The sequence below is a fragment of the Syzygium oleosum genome, unplaced genomic scaffold, assembly GCF_021117445.2.
Source record: "Syzygium oleosum isolate NSW1041296 unplaced genomic scaffold, Sole_v2.1 Sole_v2.52, whole genome shotgun sequence".
Taxonomy (NCBI): Eukaryota; Viridiplantae; Streptophyta; class Magnoliopsida; order Myrtales; family Myrtaceae; genus Syzygium; species Syzygium oleosum.
Genome location: NW_026607536.1, coordinates 919,552 through 936,547, shown reverse-complemented (window position 1 = coordinate 936,547; position 16,996 = coordinate 919,552). Strand labels below are relative to the sequence as shown.

At 41.2% G+C, this 16,996-nt stretch overlaps 3 protein-coding genes across 4 annotated transcripts; all 3 read left to right on the top strand.

Moving 5' to 3' along the window:
* Positions 1-220: 220 nt before the first annotated feature.
* On the top strand, positions 221-3,903 carry LOC115679742 (ABC transporter G family member 1-like). Of its 2 annotated transcripts, XM_056307286.1 has the most exons (9): positions 229-349; positions 448-742; positions 997-1,076; positions 1,373-1,837; positions 1,962-2,048; positions 2,145-2,270; positions 2,362-2,556; positions 2,685-2,771; positions 2,863-3,903. In XM_056307286.1, the coding sequence occupies exons 1-9, from the start codon at positions 314-316 to the stop codon at positions 3,508-3,510; spliced, it is 2,019 nt and encodes a 672-aa protein (XP_056163261.1). In that variant the 5' UTR covers positions 229-313; the 3' UTR covers positions 3,511-3,903. The 2 variants fall into 2 exon arrangements, with proteins under 2 accessions (XP_030459294.2, XP_056163261.1); XM_030603434.2 differs by having other exon boundaries at positions 221-742.
* A 1,913-nt stretch (positions 3,904-5,816) lies between these two features.
* Positions 5,817-8,980, top strand: LOC115679726 (ABC transporter G family member 1-like). Its single transcript, XM_030603400.2, has 8 exons — positions 5,817-6,233; positions 6,525-6,604; positions 6,809-7,279; positions 7,370-7,456; positions 7,563-7,688; positions 7,776-7,970; positions 8,096-8,182; positions 8,289-8,980. The coding sequence occupies exons 1-8, from the start codon at positions 5,957-5,959 to the stop codon at positions 8,964-8,966; spliced, it is 2,001 nt and encodes a 666-aa protein (XP_030459260.1). The 5' UTR covers positions 5,817-5,956; the 3' UTR covers positions 8,967-8,980.
* A 1,966-nt stretch (positions 8,981-10,946) lies between these two features.
* LOC115679718 (polyadenylate-binding protein 2-like) lies at positions 10,947-14,254 on the top strand. Its single transcript, XM_030603387.2, has 6 exons — positions 10,947-11,110; positions 11,255-11,357; positions 12,567-12,637; positions 13,255-13,446; positions 13,671-13,795; positions 13,884-14,254. The coding sequence occupies exons 1-6, from the start codon at positions 11,063-11,065 to the stop codon at positions 13,930-13,932; spliced, it is 588 nt and encodes a 195-aa protein (XP_030459247.1). The 5' UTR covers positions 10,947-11,062; the 3' UTR covers positions 13,933-14,254.
* The last annotated feature ends 2,742 nt before the right edge of the window (positions 14,255-16,996 follow it).

Below are 16,996 nucleotides of genomic sequence, written 5' to 3'. Positions count from 1 at the left end.
AATTAGCATTAAAAAAATAGATATAAATGGCAATTTACTTATATCATATCTAAAGGATGTGTAATACATTGTACTATATCCTGATTCCTGGATAACCACAACCAAGAATGGCCAGCATGGATTCCGGGATCCGTGTTATCGCTGTGACAGTTCAGGCATTGGAATTTTTCCTGTATCAATCAGTCGGATACATCAATGGTCAAACTTTTACAGAACCTTTTTGTCCCATATTCCCATTCGCCTCAATCTTCACATGAACGTCTAGACTCAGCTAAGCGGCTAGGAGGAGCAAACATACAAAAAAAGAACTCAGATGCCTGTCCTGCTTTCAAATATTTTATTGCTTCATGTATGTCCGTGAACCCGCATTTTAAATCACGCCAGTCGATATATTCTACAAAAGGCAATTTGAACTCTTCCATGGCTTCATCATCACCTGGCTCGCAGATGAAGGCAGAGAGTTGTGCAGCTTCCCTGGGAGATGAGTTCGGCAGATCGTCGTTGGATCCAGAAGAAGGCGAGGCGGATCTTGCTTCGAATGGGTCGGGACAAATGATCACCGGGCTGAAGGGAGGAACAGTTTCACTAACGTGGGAAAATCTGTGGGTGACGGTCTCAGATAAGCAACACGGGTGCATATCCATTCTTCAAGGGCTGACAGGCTATGCCCGGCCCGGTGAGGTCTTGGCCGTCACGGGGCCGTCCGGCTGTGGCAAGTCCACTCTTCTGGATGCATTGGCAGGTGACACATCATGCATTCTCATAGCAGTTTTCATTTTTCGTTATTGTTCATCGAGCGATGAATATTAAGAAAAATAGCTGTTATGTTAGATCAGTTTGAGCATGAGTCATCAAAGTGTTTGCTCATTTTATCATTACACAACTATTTTTCAAGGAGAGAGTAGCTTTATCTTCATTTACAAAAGAATAGACAACCGAATCCGAAGAAAGAAAATGTTCATGATGACTTAATTAGATGACCTGTGCACTGTGCAGGAAGGCTAAGTGGAAAGACGAAGCGAACTGGACAAATTCTTCTTAATGGAAGGAAAGAGCCTCTGGCATATGAGACTTCAGTAAGGAAATCAATTGGCTTGCCTGGCTTGGCTCTATACTTGATCAATACGACATGATATTGATAGTTTAAGCAATCGGGATAGTTGTTGAGACGACAAATTTCTTTTCTTTTAAAAGAGAAAGAGTATCATACGTTAATCTTTGCCTCTGTCTTCCACAATTAAAAGAAGAAGAAGCGAACAGAATTGACTCATTTTGTTTTGATTTCACGTGAATTTTGTGAAACCACGGGCTACTCATCCAGACAAACTTAATAGGAGGTAAACAGGTTGAATATTGTTATCTCCTCCTGCAGGTTTATGTGACTCAGGATGATGTCCTAACATGGACACTGACTGTGAGAGAAGCCATATACTTGTCAGCTCAACTTCAGTTCCCAGACTCGATGCCGCTCTTGGAGAAGAAACAAAGAGCAGACACCAAGATCAAAGAGATAGGTCTTCATGATGCCATTGACACGAGAATAGGAGGTTGGGGAAACAAAGGCCTCAGCAATGGCCAAAAGAGGAGGGTCAGCATCTACCTGGAGATCTTGCCTCGTCCCAAGCTTCTCTTTCTCGACGAGCCCACAAGCGGCCTCGACAGCGCAGCATCATACTACGTCATGAGACGAATAGTTAGTCTTGCTCAGCAAAATGAGATGACGGTGTTAGCATCTATTCATCAGCCCAGCAGTGAAGTGTTTGAGCTTTTCAAGAGTCTGTGCCTTCTCTCTCTCGGAAGAACAGTCTATTTTGGTCTTTCCAGTGAAGCAACTCAGGTATGTTATAGTTTGTGCATAACCTCAATTTTTGCTGTAGTAACTAGTAAAGGTGATTACGGAATGAATGAACATTGAATTTGCAATTGACGAATGAATGAACATTGAATTCTGTACGATGTAGTTCTTTGCACTGAATGGTTTCCCATGTCCAAGTCTGCAAAATCCATCTGATCACTACCTCAGGACTATCAACACTGATTTTGACGAGGTATGAGGGTGAAGTTTTCCAAGCAATCAATTTCAATTCAAGAGCATTGCTATCTTGCTCAGCCTGATCACAGCTAGAATTTTTCTTTGTAACTAGGACATCGAGCGTGGTTTTGGAGGAAAGCAAAGCACAGATGAAGTGATTAAACTGCTTGTAAGCTCTTATGTATCGTCTAATACCTATAGGCAAATTCAACTACAAATATCTGAGATATGTCGACAAGTAAGTTATATGATGAGCACTTTTATCAAATCTATAAAAGAGAAGATATTGGTATCTGTGAACGTTGATGTTTGTTATGGCACTGTCCAAGGTTGACAGGAATGTACTAGACAAAGAGGGCCAAGCTTGCTTCTTCACCCAATTTCCTGTCCTTACAAGAAGGTCTTTCATAAATATGTATAGGGATCCAGGATACTACTGGTTGCATCTTGTCATATACATCGCCTTAGGATTTGGTTTAGGCACAGTTTTCTCCGACATCGGCTTCGGTGATAGTTCGATTCAGGTAAGCTCCATCTCTGCACTCAAAACGTTGTTTATGTTTTTAGTCTTTTTTACCAAGTTTCAATCAAAAGGTGGTAATGTTTAATGATATTAATAGACTGAACTATGTAATTTATTTGCTTAATTCAGGCCAGAGGTTCGATGCTAATGTTTGTTGCTTCGTTCTTGACGATATTGGCGATCGGGGGTTTCCCTTCCTTTGTGGAGGATTTGAAGGTGGGGAAATAGTAATTTATCCTCTTGGAGATTACACAACTTCATGATTCAAGTCTGACTTACCTCCCTTCTGATCCTTTTCTTTGCCTAGGTGTTTGAGAGGAAAAGATTAAATGGACATTACAGAACAAGCGCATTTGTTCTTGGCAATACCCTGTCATCCGTGCCCTTCTTGCTTATCATTTCTCTAATTCCAGGAGCCATCACTTACTATCTCGTGGGACTTCAGAGAATCCTCGAGCACTTCATATACTTTGCGTCGACTCTTTTTGCCTGTATGATGCTGGTAGAGAGCTTAATGATGATCGTCGCAAGTGTCATGCTGAATTTCCTCATGGGGCTAATAACAGGTGCAGGAATCCAAGGATTAATGATACTCGGTGGCGGTTTCTTTCGCTTGCCGAATGATCTTCCAAAGGTCCTATGGAGATATCCCCTCTATTACCTATCTTTCCATAAATATGCATATCAAGGTCTGTACAAGAATGAATTTGAAGGGCTAACTCTTCCTGGAAATCCCTTAATCGGTGAAAGCACTATTAGTAGCGAAGATATATTGAGGGACATGTGGCAAGTGGAAATGGGTTACTCCAAGTGGACTAATCTGGCCATTTTGTTCGGGATGGTGGTCCTGTACCGACTCATCTTCTTTGGTGTTCTGAAGATGACCGAGAAATTCAAGCCAATCGTTAGGGGAATCATGGCCTTGCGCATGATACAAACAGATGAGTCTCGGTAAATCCCTTTTGTGTGCCTTTGCAGGAAGCAAAGCGTAAAGCAGCTTCATAAGTACCTGTTACAAGAAAAACAAGAAGAGGGCATCTAAAGATCTTAGGTTTTTTTTAAGAGAGAGTAAGATTACGTATGATTTACGTAAAGCTCGTTGTAAAGATCTTGTAGAAGATCAAATATTGAACAAGAGCATTTCGTGCTTAAGATCAAACTAGTCATAGGCTAAAGCTGGTTTTATGTGAAAATTGTTAGTGCACAAGCTTGTGAATTGCTGGTAGAGAAGTTCTCTTATTGGTTACTCACTAGAAATTTTGGTCTTGATGGCTTGTCTAAAAACCCAGCGTGCATCACGTTCAGGTTCTTCGCAACATTGAATATAGACCATTGCAGTTGAGCCTCATGTGCCCCTTCATTAAATATTCTTGCAATAATTGCTGTCCTTGGCTTCTCCGTCCGAATTGTCAAAGTTTCTGTTCGCGTTACTTGACAAAACAATTGGTGGCTCACGTGTTATCCTTCACATCCGACCAAACAAGGAGGTGGAAAATCCGTGTACGATGAAACTTGTTCTTGGAGTTCATTTTTCTCCTCAGTGTTATACAAACACACGGATGACTAAGCCATAATGTGGGCTATAGCAAAGAAAAATTCTCAGCTGGATCCAAGTCAACCTTCTGATTCAAACACCACAACGTTTTCTTATCTCTGGCAGCTTTTCTGAATATGCTTAATTAGTTGACTAACCAAAGCATTAACATAGAAGTTCATGATTCGGGGAGAGCGAAATTATCGAAAAGCTCCCATTTCTCATGCGATTGATGGACCTTGCGGTGAAGAAGATCATCTCTTCGAATGAACAGACGATTCATCTGACCGTTCACAGCTTTTAGAACAATTTCATGATGAGATCAAACCAAGCCGCCTATGACAACAACTTCAAACAACTTTCACGGTGTCATTATTCAAGGTCTCTCAAATAATTGTCTGGCCAGAAGGAAGTGACGAAGTTTCTTCTCCGTCCTTCAATCCGGACCCGATGCAATCCGAACTAATTGGAGTAACGAATATTCTCTTTCTCTTCTTCTAAATGTGTCAATAATTTCTCTCGTCCTTTTCCAGGACGAGGTAGAATCTACGGGAAGGCGTGACAGACTTTGAGTGGCCATGCGTTTCCGGACAGAAACGGCGTTTCCCACGTTGCCTTCTGGCATTTAGCTTCGAGAAAGGAAGAGGAAATGTCGAGGGACTGATGTTGTTTGTCGTCTGCTTTCGTTTCTTTTGGACTTTTCTTATAATGCAACCAAACGATGTCAATCGAGACGATTGCATTCCACCTTGAGCTGGTCATGGAAGTGAAAAAAAAATAAAAAATGCACAACCACACATTCATGCATGTACAATCACGTGCATTTTACTCTTTCGCAGATTTCTAACCAAGTAAGATGCCATTCTTCCGGTATTTTGTAAATTGCAACCAATGTTCAACGAGTCACTATCGACTATACAAATTATTGAGTCCGAGAAATTTGGAGCCACGTTCTTGTTACCTCAAGATATCGGATATTTCTTGCGTTTCCCTGATGAGCTTCTTCTCTCCATTCGCATGTAAAGGAAATGAGTGACAAATGAAAATGACCACCTTTGTAAGTGAATGACTATCTAGACTTGGCTTGTCTGCCGCATGATCCCATTAGAATGAGTTTGCACGATTTTTTCCTTCTCGATCACGAGAAACACAGTACATCCTCGAAACACCAACGTGGTCATTAGATAGTGTCCAGTGTCATTCGCTTGTAAAACCCTTCCTTCGTCGCATGTCTTCACAATTCATAGCCTTTCATACATCTGTTTCTTTCTACTTACCCGGCCATGTATTCCACAGAAATCAGCATTAGCATGGAAATACTAGCAGCTTTCTAACCACACATTTATGTAGGTACAATCACGTGCATTTTACTCTTTCGCAGATTTCTAGCCAAGTAAGATGCCATTCTTCCGGTATTTTATAAATTGCAACCAATGTTCAACGAGTCACTATCGACTATACAAATAATTGAGTCTGAGAAATTTTGAGCCACGTTCTTGTTACCTCAAGATATCGGATATATCTTGCGTTAGCTGCTTGTCTCCATTTGCATGTAAAGGAAATGAGTGACAAATGAAAATGACCACCTTTGTAAGTTAATGACCATCTAGACTTAGCTTGTCTACCACATGATTCCATTAGAATAAGTTTGCGCGATATTTTCCTTCTCGATCACGAGAAACACAGTACATCCTCGAAATGCCAACGTGGTCATTAAATAGTGTCCAGTATCATTCGCTTATAAAACCCTTCCTTCCTCGCATGTCTTCACAATTCATAGCCTCTCATAGATCTATTTCTTTCTACTTACTTGGCTGTGTATTCCACAGAAATCAGCATTAGCACGGAAGTAGAAGCAGCTTCTACGATGATGAAAACGGGAATGGATACAACAACCACCAATCGAGACTATCAAAGCAGAGTTCATGAGGTTGAGCTCGAAACTTGTGATCCTGATGAACCAAAAGAGCCAAGAAATGATTTCACTCTAACATGGGAGGATATGTGGGTGATGGTGTCCAACAAGAGCAAAGGGGTGAAACCGATACTTCAAGGTGTCACCGGTTATGCCCGGCCAGGAGAGCTCTTGGCCATCATGGGGCCTTCTGGTTGTGGCAAGTCCACTCTCCTCGACGCACTCGCCGGTAAATTGATTATTCTCTCTTTCCAGCTAAGCCATTTTGCATGAGAAAAAAGGAACCTTGCAAAACATTCCTAAGATAAGAACAGACAGAAACAAGAACATACGACTTTAGTACATGTACAGTCTGCATCGCTAATCACCAATAACAATTTATTCAGGTGTACCTCTGTAATTAACTTATTTAAAGAAGACATTCGATTTGTGAGTTTAGATTATGTTCAAAATCACGCTCTTGTCTGCCTAAGGGGCTTACATTTTTTGCTTATTTCGACTTTTGGAACTCACATGACAGGGAGATTGAGCTCAAATATAAGGCAAACAGGAGACATTCTAGTCAATGGCCACAAACAAGCTCTGGCTTATGGAACTTCAGTAAGTGTAGAATCTGAAAATAATTCTCCTTCATCCTAAAATCCTTCATTTCTCCAGTTAATATGAAATAATTTGTGACTTCACATAAAAAATTGAACCTAAGTCAACTATCATGTTTTTTGAGGTGATCTTATATTCAATGATGAATGATCACGGAACTGTCTTCTCATCACTCATCAGGGTTCTCTATTCTTATGAATTCAGGCTTATGTGATGCAAGACGACGTATTGATAACAACGCTAACTGTGAGAGAAGCTGTTTACTACACAGCTCAGCTACAATTGCCAGATTCCATGCCAATATCCGAGAAAAGGGAAAGAGCAGAAACTGTAATAAGGGAAATGGGACTGCAAGATGCCATGGACACAAGAATTGGAGGCTGGGGGACCAAAGGACTAAGTGGTGGTCAAAAGAGAAGAGTTAGCATTTGCCTGGAAATTGTCACCCGCCCGAAGCTTCTCTTCCTCGACGAACCAACCAGTGGACTCGACAGCGCGGCATCCTATTATGTCATGAGCAGCATAGCCAGCTTGGACCACGGAGATGGAATCAGAAGAACTATAATTGCATCAATTCATCAGCCTAGTAGTGAAGTCTTCCAGCTTTTCCACAATCTTTGCCTTCTGTCTTCAGGCAGAACAGTGTATTTTGGACCTGCTTCCGCAGCTACGGAGGTGAGCATTTACATGTATTAACTAATTTTGAGGTAATTTAAAGATCTATATTTATACTTTAGTTTGACCTCTTGCTTTCAAATGTTGTAGTTTTTCGCGTCGAATGGTTTCCCCTGCCCAACTCTCCAAAATCCATCAGATCACTTTCTGAAAACCATAAACAAGGATTTCGATGTGGTGAGAGCCTTTCTCCTTCAATAAAATGCCTGCGATTTTTATGTACTATCTATTGGGAAATAATTATTACTAGTAGCAATAAGAATCTTGTGACTTATTTTGCCAGGATATTGAACAAGGTGCACCCAGAAAAGTTTCCACAGAGGAAGTGATCAACACTCTTGTAAAATCATACAGATCATCTCCAAACTGTCAAAAAGTTCTAGGAGAAGTAGCCAAGATTAATGAACAAGTAAGTGTTTCAGTAATTAGATATATTCTGGCTATGCTTCACTTGTAATACGCTTTACCCAATCGCTTTTCCTCCGACTGTTCTCAGGGTCACGGAGCACCAGTGAAAGAGCGAAGCCAAGCAAAATTTGTGACACAGTGTCTTGTTCTTACTAGAAGATCTTCATTGAACATGTACCGTGATCGAGGCTACTACTGGTTGCGTTTAGCCATTTATGTAACTGTGGCCTTCGGTCTCGGAACCATATACTTTAACATTGGATCTACTTATGGCTCAATTCAGGTATATGCTGAGTAGAGGGTCCACACATTTGCACTCTGCAAATGGAGGGGAAAACCAAAGTATATACATAGCGTTTAATAGCTGGGAAGAGAAGAATTCACAAATTTTGTCATTGACATTTACAGGCTAGAGGATCGCTCCTAGTTTTTGTTGCTTCATTCCTGACTTTCATGGCGATCGGTGGCTTTCCTTCTTTCGTGGAGGACATGAAGGTCCTATTCTTGACTTGAAATAAAGCTCATCCATATCTATGAAAAACACCCCTTCAACTAATACTTATTTTCCCATCTCAATCTTCTCGGCCTGGAACTGTTTCAGGTATTTGCGCGAGAAAGATTAAACGGGCACTATGGAACTGGGGCATTCGTGATTGGGAACACGCTCTCCTCCATGCCATATCTGTTGCTGATTTCCCTGATCCCCGGAGCGATTGCATACTATCTCACGGGACTCCAGAGAGGATGGGAACACTTCTTGTACTTTGTCGCGGTGTTGTTCACTTGCATGATGTTGGTGGAGAGCCTGATGATGGCAGTTGCGAGCATCGTACCGACCTTCCTGATGGGCATCATCACGGGGGCAGGAATCCAGGCTCTAATGATCTTAGGAGGAGGATTCTTCAGACTACCGAATGATCTCCCACTCCTATGGAAATACCCTTTGTACTACATTGCTTTTCACAGATATGCTTACGAGGGATTGTTCAAGAATGAGTTCAAGGGACTGAAATTTCCTAGTCAAGCTGGAAACAAGGCATCTTTTATCAGTGGCGAGCAGGTCCTGACAGGGTTTTGGCAGATGGACGTGGAGTATTCCAAGTGGGTTGATCTTGTAGTTCTGATTGGGATGGTGATTTTGTATCGAGTCATGTTCTTGGCCATTGTCAAGTGCAGTGAAGTGGTCATGCCTGCCTTGGTTGCTTGCATTTCTGTGACCCCAGAGCAAACCAAAAAGGTCATGATGAATCCTTCTGATGATAAAAGTGTACACGGGTGATGATTAGTTGATTACCAGCATGTTGATAAGCGATTAGTAGGCTTGCTACTTGCTAATACCCTAGATAGGTAAGGGAGGAAACACGAGAAGCAACTATGTAAATTTTATCCATGAAAGTCAAGTGTGCTTAAATGGCTATTTGATGCATTACTATCCCCACATGTTAGTACTACAGAATGAGATTCAGAGTTGCGACATGACACTTTACAATTTTCAAGGTTCGTTTATTTGAAAAAAAACTGCTAACTTTCCGGTATTTGGATGACGGAAAACTAATCGATCTAAGAAAAACGTTTTCCATGAATTGAAAACAGTAAAGCTTAAATTGAGCGAAAAGAACTTCTCTTCTTACAAGAGGAAATCGCTTTTCTAAACTACCAAATAAATAAAAATTAACAATTTTCATTGAAAATGATTTTCATGAAAAATATTTTTCTATGTCATGAAGTTTTCGGTGAAATAAATGTACCTAAGTGTTACAAGAAAGTGCATCTATAAACATACAAAGCGAGTTAATGCGTTCATCCAAATTGAGTCATGGAAGGTTATCAATGATCACATGCCAAAACCCAAAATTAGAAAATTAATTGCGTGCAAAAAAAAGTTTATTTAGGTTCTGTTTGTTTCTTGGAAAATTTGATATTTTTGGAAAATGTTTTCAAGAAGTCATTTTCCAGGAAAATATTTTCAGTGTTTGGCTGAAATCTGAAAATGAATTGAAAATCATTTTATGTCGTTCAAAAAGAAAACCTACTTTGTTTACCTAACTAACCATGACTATTTGGGTGTTAGTGATTTGGGTACAAGTAACTAGGGAATCGAACGCGGATAATGGGGTCTTGAGTCCGCCTCGATGGATCTCAAAGACTCGGGCACAGTCGTTGATTCAGAGTCCACGTAAGTTACGCCCAAGACCTAGGTGCTCGTGCTCTGCTCGTTGGCGCCCATGCCCGAGTCCTTGATTCCTAGGCCCGGGTCTTTAGAGGCTAGGCTAAGGTCCTTGGTGCTTGGGCCCTAGTTCATGGAGGCCGAGCTTGGGACCCTTGTGCAGGGGCCCAACCTCAATGAACTTCGGCGCAAGCACCAGGGTCTCGGGCAATCCCTCTATCGTCTCACACCTGGCCTCAATAGACCCAGGCCCAGGTATCAAGGTCTTGGGTCTGACCTTTGGAAACCCCAGCTCAGGTATCGAGGACTAGGACATAGGTACCGAGGTCCGAGCTCGGCCTCTTTGGATATAGGCCCTACCTCGGTGGACTTGAGCCCGTTGCCAAGGATCGACGAATAGGTGTTGGGTTCTTGTATGCCTAAGCGTAGAGTTTCTAATCCAAATGCTAATGTCTAATCATATTTTTGAAAGGGAAAATCATTTTTCTGAATTTAGGCATAAATTTTCCGTTGACCCATTTTCGCAAGCGATCCACACGCCGGAAAATGAAAATAAGATTTTCTCAGAAAAAAATTTCTGCGAAACAAATCGAGCCATAATTAGAAACAGAAAAGTAAATTGAAATTACGCTTTTCACTAGAGAAAATCTAAATAATGGTATAACTATATTATATTTCATATCTCAGAGGCCCCTTGGATTGGCTTCATGGCTTTAACTCGGCCCATTTGATGTTCCTGCTAAATAAATACATACTTCACTCTTTGATCACTTCAAATTCTAACACTGACACGTTTTAAAAAATTTTAGGTACTGCATGTGATTTTGGTCATGTGCTCAACGTTCACAGTAAGAGTAAAAAGTCAAAATTTAGAATTTGAAAATCGAACCAGATCAGTCGTTGATTTACTGCTTTTTAGATAGATTTATTTATTGGCCAACCAAAGAGGGGGTGAGTGAGTGACACTTTTGTCAGTAATTAAATTTTAACGAAAGAAAGAAGAAAGTTAAAAAAACGAAGGATGAAATACAGAGGCTGACGTGGAGGAAATATCGTAGGGGTCGGACCATGAGCACCGGCCGAAAAGCCCATGAGTCGCGACTTGGCTCGCCTCTTCATTGTCTCTCTTCCCTCCCGAAGTGTACCGGGCTGTGTAGCACGCGCAGTCGCAGCTGTGCTCAGAGAGAGAGAGAGAGAGAGCGACGAAGATGAAGGAAGGGGACGTCGAGATGTCTCCGGCGGACTCCGGCGAAGCGGTACGGACTCTCTTTCCGTGTTCTTGCTCTCCGATCTCCTGTATCACGCGACCAATCTGTTCTCGATTCGGTTTTCCTCTCGACGACTCGAGCTCGCGTGATCGATGCCCTAGCTGAATCCATTCGCGGGTGTGAATGACGCAGGAGTTGGACGACATGAAGAAGCGATTGAAGGAGATGGAGGATGAAGCCGCTGCCCTGCGCGAGATGCAGGCCAAAGTCGAGCGAGAGATGGGTTCCGTCCAAGGTTCTTCCTTTCGGCCTTTCCCTTTTATGGGTTTATGGTCCTTTGGTTCGCTGTGTGATTCTCGTGTTTTTAATGTGTGTCATTCATCCCATGGTAGTGGTAGTAATGGTGAAAGAGTCCTCTAGACTGGAATTTTGAATTGTACCTTTGTTGGAATTGGATCCTGTCCAGGGAGGGTGCATTCAGAGAGTCTGATTTATGGTAATGGTGTTCATGCATCGCGCGAACAGAAAGCGACTGTAAATACCTGCATCTCGTTCTTCACTTGCCTTTTGTTTTTTTTTTTTTGGTAAGGTTCACTTGCCTTTTGTTGATATATGTCATAATTCGAAACTTTATTGGGTTTATCGGTTTATCCAGGACCTATGTCCATTAGGGTTATCTGCTTTGCATGCCTAATGCATACAATGCACGGTCCACTGCAGATTCAAATTTGGGGATTGTCTTGAATTTGATGGAACAGGCTGTTATCTTTCCCATGTGGAGTGCCGATTATTACTGAAAAAGGGTGAACATGGCGGTGACTGTTAGCAGAATGTTCAGTTTCCTGACTGTCTGATCGATAGATGTAAAGGTGGTCGGCTGGTGCTAAAGAGGAATGATTTTGCATATATACATGTACAAGCTGTAGCCCAAGTGCAGTCGCTGGTGTTAGATTTTCTGTCGTTTCTTTTGGATATGATGATTTTGGGTTTACCTGTGGAGGTTGAGTAGGTGTGTCACCTTGTATTGTTTTGTGATTTTGGGTTTTGAGTGGGTGAAGGAGGACATATTTGACCTCAGGTTTTACCAGCGCTAAAGCTATATGTGATGGTTCATTATTGTGTATGTCATTATCTCACACTAGCTGTTGGTTGTCTAATAGGATGGTATTACTTATAGTGCTAAAGCAAGTTGAACTTTTTACCTTCATCTTTGGCAGTGTGTCTACGATGATTCTTTTAATTGGTTGCTGTGCTTGCAAATGTAGTTCTTGGGTTTTTATTAGCTCTAGGACTATTTGATATGGTGCATTATTGCATTGATCTTACAACAAACGCTTTGATAAAATAAAATTATTGGCAGTACAAATGCAAGTTGAACTCTTGATTTTTTTTTCTTCGGTAGTATTTTACTATGATGAGCTTTTGTTACTGGTTATTGTACTTGTAAAATGTAGTTTGTGATTCCCTATCCAACTTCCCTCTTCTTTGTTTCTTTTGCAACTAGATCCTGCTAATGCAGCTGCAAGTCAAGCAAATAAAGAAGAAATTGATTCTCGATCAATCTTTGTTGGCAATGTGAGCTCTTCTTATTGATTCTTATTGCTTGCATTGTTTGAATTTACATTGCTAGCACATATGCTTGCATTTGCTACTTAAGGGCCTGTGGCTTGCCTTCCCTGATGTTGAGATTGCTGTCTACCTTCTTTTATTATGCTCCATTGATAAAAACTGTCGATTGAGCAGATTCTTTGGTGTTGTTAAATGTAAATATTCATACTGCTGCTTGAAAGAAGAAGGATAAAGGGGGAAACTGTAAATACATCTAATTCAACTAATTGAGATTGAACAGTTTTACATTTTGTCTCGATTCAGCCGTTTTGCATATCAGTCATGGTGTCACACTTCACCAAGGGAGGGAAAGAGTTTGTTCATAGTGTTCAAATTCTCTATTCACCAGCGAGGGTTTCTATTTCCTAGGAATTTAATTACCAACCACCCATCATGGATACTTTTGAGTAGTATTTGTTTGCTCCTGATGAGCTTGTCTGAAACACGTTTAGAAGTTCAAATTGGTTTCTCTGGCCTCTGATTTGCTAGCGCAGCGGTATGTTTTGTCTATTAATATTTCTGAACTTGTGCAAATTGACGTGGCTATGTGGTTATTTTACATCTGGCAATGTCTTCTTTTGCAGGTGGACTACTCATGTACTCCTGAGGAAGTGCAGCAGCATTTTCAATCGTGTGGGACAGTGAATAGAGTCACCATACGTACTGACAAGTATGGCCAACCAAAGGGATATGCTTATGTAGAATTCCTTGAGCCGGAGGCTGTTCAAGAGGCTCTCGTTCTGAATGAATCTGAACTTCATGGTCGTCAACTAAAGGTGCAAAAATTCTGTTTTGGTGATTTCCTCTTTTATGCATTTTATCTTTGGTGTGGGGGGGGGGAGGTTCTACAGAAACAAGACACACACAGGTGCACTAATACTAATAGTGATTGCCATTTCAGTCAACCCCTTTTATTGGGTTCTTGAGGCTGATTTTTGACCAATTTTATTTCGTTTTTCCCCTGTGAATTTAGTGAAAGAGTTAACTGGTTTTGTTTTAGGTAACTGCGAAACGAACCAATGTACCTGGGATGAAGCAATATCGCCCTCGTCGGCCTAATCCTTTTATGGGAGCCCGGTTCAGGAGTCCTTACATGCCTCCATTTTACCCTCCATATGGATATGGGTATACTGCTTATATCTCTGCATGTTTTGAATGGGTCACGCACTCCACTATCTATACTGAATGGTTCGCAAACATCTCATCTCTGCAGGAAAATTCCAAGGTTTAGAACGTCAGTGCGATACAGTCCCTACTACTGAATGTATGTTTCTTGAGGGGGTTGGATTTACATTGTGTAGGCACTAGACAGAAGCTGCTCCAGTGCGACCTTTTATGTCTTTTTTATGTGATGATTATGTTTGATCTTTGGGGAAGAAGCTGAAGGGCATCAGTATGCATGACTGATGTCGTCATCTTGCGAGATGTGCATTTCCAAGTGCAATTAAAGGTACTTGAGAGTGGAGAAACAATGTTCTGTTATATCCATTGATAGTTCAGCTGATGAGATTTGCTTATTGCCATCACTCTGCTATCCCGAATGATTAGATGATTCTGCTGAAGTTAAAATGCTTCTTTGCGCAACCATGTTTCTTTTTCTCATACATGTTTCTCTTCCAATTTGAGTCTTGTAAATGCGGTAACTTCAAGACTAAGATCTCCCCTTCCTGATCAATCATCCTGAGGGGGGGATTCTTGGTGTGTCTGTACTAGTCCTCCAGGCCAGGGTATGGTACCTCAGGATCGTGGACTGTTGGTGAATCCGGTCATGTTGTTAAATAATACAAAGCGCTGTCAATTGTAACAGTTTAGCAGAGCGGTTTCCATGTTGTTGTAAATGGATGTGAGGTGGTTTAGATCATACAGCACTTTATTTTCTAGTTCTATTTACAGATGCCGTTATGTTGATTTATGATTGTTTAATGAGCGTTTTCAAGCCAGGGGGAATCAGAGACGCGGCCGAAATCATTGTACAGCAGGATCCTATTTGCAGCCAGTCATGTGGACCTTTCTTACGAGTGCTATTTCCAGGAGTATAAAGTGCTCGATCAAGAGATAGATTTGTTGCATTGTGGCAATTTTCGTAGTTGAGCATGGTAACGCTGACATGATTTAATGGGCGCGTCCAGCTAATTCTGTCCGAGTTGACTGGCCTTCTCGTGCTGGTCTTGCTAGTTTAGAGAAGTATCTTATACAATTGCATCTCTATAGCAGGAAGTCAAGAAATGAACGATGCTGATAATGTCTAATTTGTTTGATCCGGACTAATAACGTTCGTAAGCCCTCTTTGGATCAAAATGAAGTCGGGATCTCTTTGCTGGACTAGGAGACAGTAATCTCATCCTCAGCTCTATAAGATGATTGTTTCAGGAGGGATTCGAGAATTATAATGGACATACACGGTCCTGTTGTATGGATGGGGGGAAAGAGATCGAGACGAAGATGTGAATTGATGGAAGGTCACTTTGTTGATCGGAGACAATAGATGTCGGAAAAAAGTGTTAAATTTATCGTACGAATACCGATTTTAAACTTTTCAATTCGGCCAATTTAGTCTTGAATATTGTGACCATTGGTCAATTTTGGGCGGATAACGCTGACTTTGACATCCGTCATTCTACATAACACGACTGACCCAGACATGGATAATTTTTGTAATTTTTAAAAAATTTTGTGACTTTTGTTTTGTTTTTTATTTCATTTTTTTCCTTGTAGCTAGTGAGGGGTTGTGGCTCTCGCCCAAGTCCTCACTAGATCTAGGTGAGGGCTGTCTCGCCCACGGCCGGTGAGGGTCATGGCAACCCTTGTCGGCCACAATGGAAGAAAAAAAAAAAAGAAAAGTAAACGAGAAAGAAAAAAAGGATAAAATAAATAAATAAATAATTTGGAAAAATTTCTAAGAATTGCAAAAATTATCCAAGTCAGAACTCGCCGTCACCGGTTATGTCATGTAGGATGGTTGGTGTCGACGTCAGTGATTTTTGGCCAAAATTACCAAAAAGATTACATTGGCAATTCGTCCAAAGAACTTAATTGGCCAAATTAAAAATTTTAAAACTAAATTAGTATCCATATAATAGATTTAAGATTTTTTTGATAATTATCTCGGTATCGGCATCATCAGGGAGTCTTGGCTAATTTGCCTCTACGTATCAAACAGGATTAACTTAAGTTTGGGCCACAGAGCATTTGCAATTAGGCCACTTCATTCCCCTTCTCTTTCAACCCAAGTTGCCAAACTTGGTGCTTGGGTTTCGAAATTCACCGCTTAATCTTCCTTTATTACAACATTTATTTCGCTCGAGTACAGACGGAGCGTTTGAGGCAACAATGTGCGGAATTTTATTTCACGAACTTTGGTTATACGGACAATATACTGTGTAATCATCTATGTAATTTCCAGTATTCAAATTCCGTAGTGGCATGTATTGGGTTAGGTTTCCGCAAATTGAATTTTAGATACTATATTCATGGTATAAGGGCTCCCATGTACATGTCTTCTCTTGTGAGATTCACATGTACCCAATAATTTGTAATTTAAGCTCTATTCGTTTCGTGAAAAATGTGACATTCCTGGAAAAATGTTTTCCAGAAAAATTACAATATTTTCCGGTGTTTGGCTGAAATCTGAAAATGAACTAGAAAATATTTTTCGCAATTTAGCACGAAAAATCTGATTTGATTTTCTTGAGAAAAAAATCAAAAAATTCGAATTTTTTTATTATTTTTTGATTTTTCTTTCTATCTTTGCCGGTCGCTGGCCACGGCAACTCCTGGCGCCCGGCCACATGCGAGGTCGGCGAGCTTGAGACTCGCCAGAGACTCCGGCGAGGCTCTACCCCACTGGATTTGGCGAGGTCAATCTCGCCTAGGCCTGCGAGCTCAAGACTTGCCTATGGCCGATTGTTGGCTATTGCCATTGTCGGCGACTGGCCGAGGAAGAAGTAAAAAGAAAAAGAAAGAAAAGAAAAAATAATTAAAAATTCGTTTTTTTTAAATTATTAGGAATTCAAACTTTTTTCAAAAATAAAAATATTTTTTAAAAAATATTTTTATAAGTTTGAATGTTTCATTTATTAAAGACCCGAGCTTGAGCACCGAGGACTCACGCACGGCTTTTGTGGACCTGGGCCTGAGTGCTAGGGATTAGAGCTTGAGCGTCGAGGACCCAAATCCGGCCTTTATGGATGCGGGCTTGGGTGCTAGGGCATAGGGCACGAGCACCAAATGTTCAGGCCCAGCCTTGAGAGACCTAGGCATGGGCACCGGGGGTCGGGGCCCAAGCACCAGGGTCTCGAGCCCCGCCTCAATGGACCTAGGCTCGGC